The sequence below is a fragment of the Perca fluviatilis genome, chromosome 8 (genome assembly GCF_010015445.1).
Source record: "Perca fluviatilis chromosome 8, GENO_Pfluv_1.0, whole genome shotgun sequence".
NCBI lineage: Eukaryota > Metazoa > Chordata > Actinopteri > Perciformes > Percidae > Perca > Perca fluviatilis.
In genome coordinates this window covers 40,268,375-40,278,102 of record NC_053119.1, presented here as the reverse complement: position 1 = coordinate 40,278,102, position 9,728 = coordinate 40,268,375, and the positions used below count along the sequence as shown (strand labels likewise).

Here is a 9,728-nt window from a genome sequence, read left to right as displayed (position 1 = left end):
GATCATAATGACAAATTTAATTTCACAGTGATTTGTAATCAGCAGTGCAAGAAATGAGCACAGCATGAACATATATATTATCCACGTACCCGCATCTGCTGTCTCTGCTCGTGGTTTTGAACAGACCGGTAGCTGCTGGTTGTCTGTGTGCAACGTGGTTAATGTATGCCGAGCAGCATCACGCCTATCAGGCAGGTTCAGACATGTAGCGAGGACCCCAGAGTGTAGAGACGCCCCTCACCCTGCCTGAGCAAAACCTCACAGGGAGACTGCAGGGAATAGACCGTCGCCCTGCTTAGGAACAATCCCCATGATGCTATCAGTGGTCTTCCTGACAACATCCGTGCACAACGCTGTAAGAGCCTGACACCTGAACAGGAAGGGTGTTGACGGGTGAAGGAAAGAAATATCTGTTGCACAAAATGAATTCAATTTGGGTCTTGAAGCTAGGCAGTTATTTAACCCTTGTGTTGTCGTACTGGCGACCATGCAACCTGTTCTTGTCCTCCCGGGTCAAAATTGAAAATGACCAGTATGTTGACGTTATTAACGCTTTTTTTCAACGTTTTTGGAGCTTTCTTTTACTACCACTAGTATATACACCTCTAACACCAACTTATTACCACTAGTTTTACACTGATTTTTGAATTCATGGTCAATAAACCTCAATTATTTGAAAATATGTCCCTTTGTTTTAGTTAAAAGTTAACAGAGATATGTTGATGGATAATCACAGACCGTCAAAGTTGAAGTTTGAAACTTCAAATGCTATACAATTGAATAAACATCCAAAGTTCAACTGATCATTCATTTTACTTGCAAAGAACGTTGTATGGAACCATCCATTCTATTTTCCAGCAATTTGGTTGAAAGAAACCCATATTTCTGATATAAAAAAAAAAAAACTTTGAAAACGGGTCAGATTTGACCCAAAGACAACAGGAGGGATATTATATATATTAAGGAGTGTTCAGCTTCATTGAACTTAAACAGTTAAGTAGACAAAGTGAACAGTTTTGTACAGAGAATGTGATTTTTTATATTAAAGGTTATAAAATTGTTAGCTAAACTTGACTTTATTTGTACTGAAAACAAAGTGCAGAGTAAAATGTAATTGATCAGGAAAATCACTTAAAATAATCTAGTATGGGCTACTTAATTTCTTTCTTTATTTATATTTGAACAAAAAATAAATAAGAAATAAAATAAAAAACACAATAAGTGCGTAGCAACACACCAAAAGGAAAAACAATATCTATGAAGTGTTACAAATAATATGTTCAATCTGTCCAAAAAGGAGCGGGATGAAGCCGAGGCTGGTTATTTTTCCGACCCCTCATTCAACTTTAAAAAGTTCCTATATATATTATATATTTGTATTGCAAGATAAGAAATACACATAAAAAACATGTATCATTTTAAAACACATACCAAACATTTTTTACATTTTGCACCAAATTTAGAATGTTTTTTTAAATTCTTACATTTGAGTAAGTAAAACTTTTTTGGGTGGTATTATTTTCATTTTCAAAAGGTGAAAGTTTTCCAAATAAGTCTAATTATTGTTGGCACCTTAAAGTTTGAGTCTGTCTATGTAAGGACCACGTGACGCACACACTGAGCGAACACGTATCACAGCAAACAACCACTCCTCTGCATGTTTCCTCCTCTTCATCATCCTGATCTGTGATCTTCATCTGTGTCTCCTCCTCCACCTCAGCGGAGGAGACGTTGAATCCTCCGCCACAGCGACAGCTGTATGTATACACACACCCATCTGAAACAACACACTCACATTTTAGATGGGAAATGGAACATCTGCCTTGTGTGTGTGTGTGTGTGTGTGTGTGTGTGTGTGTGTGTGTGTGTGTGTGTGTGTGTGTGTGTGTGTGTGTGTGTGTGTGTGTGTGTTTGTGTTTTGTGTGTGTGTGTGTGTAGTTACCCTGGTCCCAGGTCATGTCCTCCAGATAGACTGTAGAATCCACCGGCCAATCCTGTTTCAGTTCCTGCGCTGGAGAAACAGTAATGCATCGTTATCATTAGGACTGCACAATGCATCGCAATTCTAACAACAGAGTCTGGTGGGTCAAAATAAATCTACATAGAGAATTAAAAACAACTTCTTCACTATCAGGGCTTTCCCAAAATGTTAACCCAACAATAGACCATGACAATGAAAATGACATCACTTTACTGTAACACAGCCTTTAAAACCAGGAAAAGACAACACCTGTGTTATATCACAATATCCAAAATCTAAGAGGATATCTAGCCTCGTATATCGATGCTGATATAATATCGATATATTGCCCAGCCCTAGGACTATCTGCATGATGGTGAAGTCAAGAACTGGTTAAATGCACTTCAGTAATCAGATTACTCAGAGGAACCAGGCTACGTGGGTGATTGGAGAATTGGAATTAACTGGTGAGTGACAAATGTATCTGGCCTAGTTTGTTTGTGTTGGCCATCATTTAAGGGTCAGTCATTATTTCAGTTTTACTTTGAGAACTGATGGTACACATAGTTTCATCAGTTTAATAATGACCTGCAGGCTCGGAGCTTCTTAACATGCTCTCAGCCTCTTACAGACACTCGTTAATTGACATCCTGAGAGTGTTTTCAGTTACAATCCTTTTGGGAAAGGAAAAGTGATGGAAGGATGGATAAACGGATGGAGTGACAGATAGACTGATAATGAAAATATGGATAGGCAGGTGTACGGACGGATTTCACACCTTTTTTTTTGCAGTTCACTGAGGAAACAGTCATTATCAAGGGTTACAGTTTGACAGCGATAATGACTCTTGCATGAGTTTTAATTAGTATTGCAATGTGTGAGGAATAATTAAACAAAAAACATAGTTATAGTCAACTTACAAAGGCATTGTTACATGCAACCGACGCCATGTACTGTATCAAAATACTGTATCAAATATCATTATATTCTTGACCAAATACACCGATAATGGACGATATAGTAGGGTTGACAATTGGTGCTTTCACAAAATGTTTTTTTACAATGAGATTTTAGATAAACAATCATCAATAATGTGGTAAACACTTTAAGTGAAATTATAGAAAAAAAAAATTTTTTTTTTGTTGTTTACATGTTTGATGTTAAAGCTACAGTGCGTAGTTTCTGTCTGTCCACATGATACAAGCCTTCTGTAACCTAAAACAGATCCTTTATTGTGTTATATATTTTTTTGTGCACATTATAGGTTTACAAAGTGAAAAAGCCCAAAGTCCCCCCCAAAGGGACTTCCCATCTCCAACAGGAAACACTGTTCACCAACTGCTCCAAACAGCTCTATTGTAGTCCAGCCTTTACTTCAGAGACAAGACATGTTATAATGCTCGCCTAGCTACTAGCATGGCACGCCCTCATACTCTGCTCCTGACTGGCTAGTAGTCCTTACCTAGGTACTGTCAGGGCACGCCCTCATACTCTGCTTCTGACTGGCTAGTAGTCCTTACCTAGGTACTGTCAGGGCACGCCCTCATACTCTACTTCTGACTGGCTAGTAGTCCTTACCTAGGTACTGCTCATGTGCGACTCCCAACATAGATGGAACAGAAGTTGAGAGGTCTCACTCTGTAGCTTAAACAGAGAGCTCAACACACAGGGTGAAAAGAGGAGCTGCAGCAATGTGCAGTACAACAAAAATATGGTGTTTTTTTTTTAAATTAAACCATATAAACCTATTCTGATATAACCTTTAAATACAATTATGAACCTGAAAATTAGCATAATATGAGCACTTTAACTCACTTTACATTATCTTTGCTATCTCTTTTTCCCCTCGCTTTTTCCTCACAGGGGCACTCGTACGCTACTCTCACGTGGCTTCTTCACACAGCCCTAGTCCTAATCATTTTTTGTTTTGATAACTTTTCAAATACTTGCCCAGCAGCCCTATTAGCCCCTCCTCTGTAGCAGCTTGTACCCTCTCCAGTGAAACTTTGGTTACAGATTTCACTCACATGAGAAACTCCATCACATCAATTTACGGAGTCTAACATGTTTACAGCCTTCTCAAACCAGTCAAACCTTCCCATCACAGTTGCAGATTCTGTTATGCAAATCGTGACCATTGCCATAAAATAGAGCATGAATCCTATCAACAAAAATGATTGTGACGTAATGATTTTATGTGAACAATGTAAATGGTAAAAGTAGATCAAGTAAGCTGTGAAGTCCTACCTCTCCTCTGCAGGTCATACTGTTTCCTGTTGTTCTGGTCACCGAGGATCCTCCAGGCCGCATCCACTTCTAGGAACTTCTTCACACCGGACTCTGCTTCTGAAGAACACTGGCCTCCGAGACGGTCTGGGTGGTACTGTGTGTCCGTACGCACACATCACAGAAAGAAGTGATCAGTTTAACTCAGACTAGGAAGACATATCATCTCCAGCTGAATTTTAGAATCTGTTTTAACACAGATGGTCTACTGATGTTGCTTGTTGATTTTCCCCTTGCTGCTTTTTTTGTTTTTGCCTTTTGCCTGCTCTCTGCTCAGGTTACCTTACGTTCAGGAAGTGTCTTTTTATGAGCAGATACTATAAAAAGGGGAGTTTATACATAACTGACTGCTTGAATTTGTTGATGAAAACCATGTGTAGCAATATCTAATAATGTTAGTTATGGAGGTAATGCATCGTGATTTTGAATCAATTCGAATGGTTGACAGGATAATCATAATCGAATCGTGAGGCCAGTGATGAGATTCCCACCCCTAATATACATAGGGTTTAGTGATGCTTCATGCTGATACAGCAGTGTTTCTCAAATGGGGGTACGTGTACCCCAAGGGGTGCTTTGGAGGACTGCAGGGGGTACGTAAGCGCTTTATTCTAAGTTTTTGTTGCTGTATTTGAAGTTTGTCACTTTTTAAAAGTTTTTGTTGCTTTTTGTCACTCTTTTTGACCTGTTTTGCCTTCCTTCCTTTTTTCCACTGTCTTCTTTTTTTCTCCAAGTTTGTAGAAGTTTTTGTCGCTTTTTCAAAAAACAATTCCGCCTTTTTCAAGGTTTTTTACAAGTCTGTCGCTTTTTACGAAGTTTTTGCCTCCGTTTTCTACGTTTTTGATACTATTGTCCACCGAGTCTTGCCTTACTTCCTTCTTTCTACTGACTTTTTCCAAGTTTTTACGTTTATTTTAAGTTTTTGTTGCCTTTTCTCATCAGCATTTTAATGTTTTTCAGTTACATGGCTGTTGTTTGATAAATCTATCGCTGGTCAGGGGGTACTTGGCTTAAAAACACAGTTCAAATGGGGGGTACATTATTGAAAGAAGTTTGAGAACCAGTGTGATACAGAGACAGACAGAGTGGTGTGTTTACCTGCAAGGCCAGCTGCTGGTACCTGTGTCGGAGCTGCTGGAGCGAGTCTGAGGGGCTGGCTCCCAGGACAGCATACAGGTCCGTCTCGGCTGCATCACACATCGCTGCGCCAACACAACACTGACATCAGTAACACACACCACCTCTACAGCTGGAGCTCTTTCCACTCATCTCAACATTGGCTTTTTCAATAGAAACAAAACTGAACGGAAACTATTTTGGTCATTGATGAGGTGTTGTGAGTCGAGAATGACTTCTCTGGTTCCAGCTTCTCAAATGTGAATATATGTATATTCACATATTATATTTTATACAACAAATATCCTTGCATCTGGTCCTGCTTTGTCTGATCAACAGACCAAACTCCAAAGATGTTTGAGTTATTAACGGGCATTTTACACCATTTTGTAAACTAAAAAAATCATCAATAAATCAAGGAATTAATCAAAAGATGAATCTATAATTAAATTGTTGTTAATAGCGCCCTGGCCCTGTATACAAGTAATATATATACTGTATAATGTTTATGAAAAATGAATAAAGAAGTGGAAAATGTTCCAAGTCTTTTTAAGTGCAGGGCAGAGTGACAAATGTCTGGGTTTACGAAACTTTAATTAGGATTCAGCTCATAAGCCTTTTTAATACTTATATTAAAAACTATTTAATTACACAATTATACATAAATACATTTATGATGACTGAGTTTTTCAGCAAAGCTAGGTTGAATTTTGAAGTTTTTTTGACAAGCAGCATATGATACATGTTCTACATTACTGATACATGTTCTACATTACTGATACATGTTCTACATTACTGAAACATGTTCTACATTACTGAAACATGTTCTACATTACTGAAACATGTTCTACATTACTGAAACATGTTCTACATTACTGATACATGTTCTACATTACTGAAACATGTTCTACATTACTGATACATGTTCTACATTACTGATACATGTTCTACATTACTGATACATGTTCTACATTACTGATACATGTTCTACATTACTGATACATGTTCTACATTACTGATACATGTTCTACATTACTGAAACATGTTCTACATTACTGAAACATGTTCTACATTACTGAAACATGTTCTACATTACTGATACATGTTCTACATTACTGAAACATGTTCTACATTACTGATACATGTTCTACATTACTGATACATGTTCTACATTACTGATACATGTTCTACATTACTGATACATGTTCTACATTACTGAAACATGTTATGGACTGATCTAAGTGTAGAGAGCAGCTCACTAACAGAAGCTGGACTATGGTGTCTTCCCATACTTTGCCTATAATGGCACATTATCTACAGTGTTGTCAGTGGTGGAATGTAACTAAGTACATTTACTCCAGTACTGTACTTCAGTCCAAATGTTGAGGTACTTGTACTTTACTTGAGTCTTTTCTTTTCATGCCACTTTCTACTTCTACTCTGCTACATTTCAGAGAGAAATATTGTACTTGTTACTCCACTACAATCATCTGTTACAGCTTTAGTTACTAGTTACTTTACACATTCAAATTTCTGCACACAGAACACATGTAGTTTATAAAATCTGATGTTTGATTCTAAAGTAAACTAGCCGACAATATAACGGCTACAAGTCCAGCTGAGATGATGAGACCATTAAACACACAACTGGTTGGATCCTTTACACACACTACAATGGGAGGAGAGTTCTTTACTTTAATACTTTAACTACATTTTCCTGATGATACTTACACACTTTTACTAAAGTAACATTTTCAACGCAAGTGCAAAAGACCGAATAGGTATGTGTGTGTGTGTGTATATATATATATATATATATATATATATATATATATATATATATATATATATATATATATATATATATATATATATATATATATATATATATATATATATATATATATATATATATAAAAGACAGTATATTAGACTGGTAGTGGTGTGTGGTGGCTGGACCGTGGTTAGCTGCGAGCTAAACAACCCTTTATTGACACGGGAAATGTGCTCACGTGTTCATAACTACAGCGCATTAAACACACACATTAAGCTCTGTCTTTTACGCATATGATGTGTTTGAGTTGTGTGTGTGTGTGAAGCATTGCACATACCTTAAAACCATGGATTTATTTCTTAAAACAAGGCTGTCGGTCTGGCTGTCAGAGAGACGACATATTGTGCAACGATGTAATGAGCCCCCCTGAAACTAAAGTTCCGCCTGCTGACTGAGTTCTGCTGCCGAGAACGAAGACTTCCGGTCTTCTTTTTTATTATTTTTTTTATTTTAAATTATTTTTTTGTTTTTTGACCAAATACATAAGAAAATATACATCAAAGCAAAAGAAATAAAGTAACACTGAACGTGCCAGAGGTCACCAAAGAATACTAGAAAATAAATTAAGTGAAAAAATGAAATAGGGAAAACAATCTTAGGGTTTTAATAGCTTTTTTGTTTTTTGGCTGAAGTTATTGTGTTAATATATAGATCCATGACCTCCAGGTCATACAGCTGATTGTTGAGATATAAAACCAAAGTCATTCATTCATTCATTCAATCATTCAACCTTTATTTATAGAATACAATAGAATAGATATAAATTGTCATTGTGTAGTAGAACCATACAACGAAATTTGTTTGTGCAGCCTCTAAAACAATACTCACTTTCAGATACACACTCACACAACATATAAAATAAGAAAATATAAAAAACATTATCAAGGCATCCAATATTGCACTCTGAGTCCCATTGCATAGAATCCTTATCTAGAAAGTGCGCCAAACCCCAAAAGACGGGTTTTTCAAACTGCCATTACGTCACACTCAGAGCAGAATTTTGGCAGATTTACTGACTTGGCTGACTCTTTTTAAAAATGTAATCTTAGTTTTGCTTGATTTGCTTCATTCTATTATGGTTAAGAAACTTTTTTTGCTGACTTTTGTTTGGTTTTAAAAAGATACAAAAACGACATTAGGAGAAACTCATAAGAGGTAAAAACAGGAGTGTATACATCAAAAAGCGTCAAATTTTCCAAAAGCAACAAAATAGTAAAAAATAATAAAATAAAAAACGTTGAGAAACAGCAACAACGTCAAAGAAACAGCTACAAAAATGACGCACATGACTTGACAAAGAAATGTGAAAAAGTGACAAAAAAAACTTGTTAAAAAAATATGACAAACAAATTGGAAAATGTGAAAAAAAATACATTGGAAAAAGCAACAAAAAATTGACAAAAACATAATTAAAAACATAATTAAAAAAATAAAAAAGTGACAAAAAATTGGAAAGGATTTGACAAAAGATTTTGAATAAAATCAACTTTTTGTTGATTTTGTCACATTCTTTCCAATTTCAAGAAAATTGTAGAAGAAGATCAACAAAATGTTGAAATTTTGACCCAGAAAAACAAAGAGTTGCATGGTCGACAGGAAGACAACGCAAAGGTTAAAATGAATTACAGACTATCCAATGAGACCCGGACCATAATGTCATTTAAATATATTCTAACTATGTGAGTGTTAGTTCTGAAACAGCAGCCAGGAAAGAGCAGCACAGGACCACACGCTGGGAAACGGGTCCTGCCAATGCAGACCAGGAGTGATCTGTTAATTGAAATGGGAACAGAAAAGACGAGGTGACACAACGACACCTTCACCATCCCACTTCCTGTCTCTCACTCACTTATGGCTCTTTAACGAGACCACAGAGGGAGGGGGGAGGGGAGCACTGACTGACATTGTTGTGCAGTTAATTATTTCTTCATTTTGGGTGAATTAAGGGTCAATTAGTCAAGTGACAAAATATTCACCGTCAAAGCGGGGGGCTGTAGTTACCACTTTATGAAATACACAGGTCTTTACAGTCTCGTGCAGTTCAATACATCTGCTCTGAAACAAAACGCCGTCTTTGGGAAGCTTGCTGGCGGTTTAGTGTTAGAATGAAAGATGGCTCGAATGTTTTGTCCTCCCACATTAACATATATGAGAAGGACATAATATAAGTGCAGAAAAGCAGTCCATCCCAGGGATCTTCAATGTTTATCAAGCCAAGGACCCCATAACTTATATAGCCGGATCACGGACCCCCTACTACATATATTGTATAAAATTAAGTTGTATAAAATTAAGTTCCATATTAAACTGGGCTTACAATAACGTGTGTGCTGCCTAAAGCCTTTATACATACCTTTTAGTGCATACAGGGTTCCCCCCAGTATATTGCAAGCCTGGTGGCCCACCGGGCCTTAGGGCCGTTACAGAGTCAATGCGAGCAACGCGAACAAGCAACGCGAACAAGCAACGCGAACAAGCAACGCGAACAAGCAACGCGAACAAGCAACGCGAGCGACGCGCTCCCTTTCATAG

General features: G+C 37.2%; 1 protein-coding gene across 1 annotated transcript; it reads right to left on the bottom strand.

The window, feature by feature from the left end:
- Positions 1–907: 907 nt before the first annotated feature.
- dnajc24 (DnaJ (Hsp40) homolog, subfamily C, member 24) lies at positions 908–7,580 on the bottom strand. The gene is made up of 5 exons (XM_039809947.1): positions 7,474–7,580; positions 5,345–5,448; positions 4,208–4,343; positions 1,943–2,011; positions 908–1,777 (listed from the first exon to the last, which is right to left on the bottom strand). The coding sequence occupies exons 2-5, from the start codon at positions 5,444–5,446 to the stop codon at positions 1,560–1,562; spliced, it is 525 nt and encodes a 174-aa protein (XP_039665881.1). The 5' UTR covers positions 5,447–5,448; positions 7,474–7,580; the 3' UTR covers positions 908–1,559.
- Positions 7,581–9,728: the final 2,148 nt, after the last annotated feature.

Excerpts from the sequence above, each read along its gene's own strand:
- dnajc24 (XM_039809947.1), bottom strand. The coding sequence starts at position 5,446 with ATGTGTGATGCAGCCGAGACGGACCTGTATGCTGTCCTGGGAGCCAGC. Across the intron at positions 4,344-5,344 it reads ACCAGCAGCTGGCCTTGCAG|TACCACCCAGACCGTCTCGG; the intron begins GTAAACACACCA and ends ACGGACACACAG. Across the intron at positions 1,778-1,942 it reads GGACATGACCTGGGACCAGG|ATGGGTGTGTGTATACATAC; the intron begins GTAACTACACAC and ends GTGTTGTTTCAG.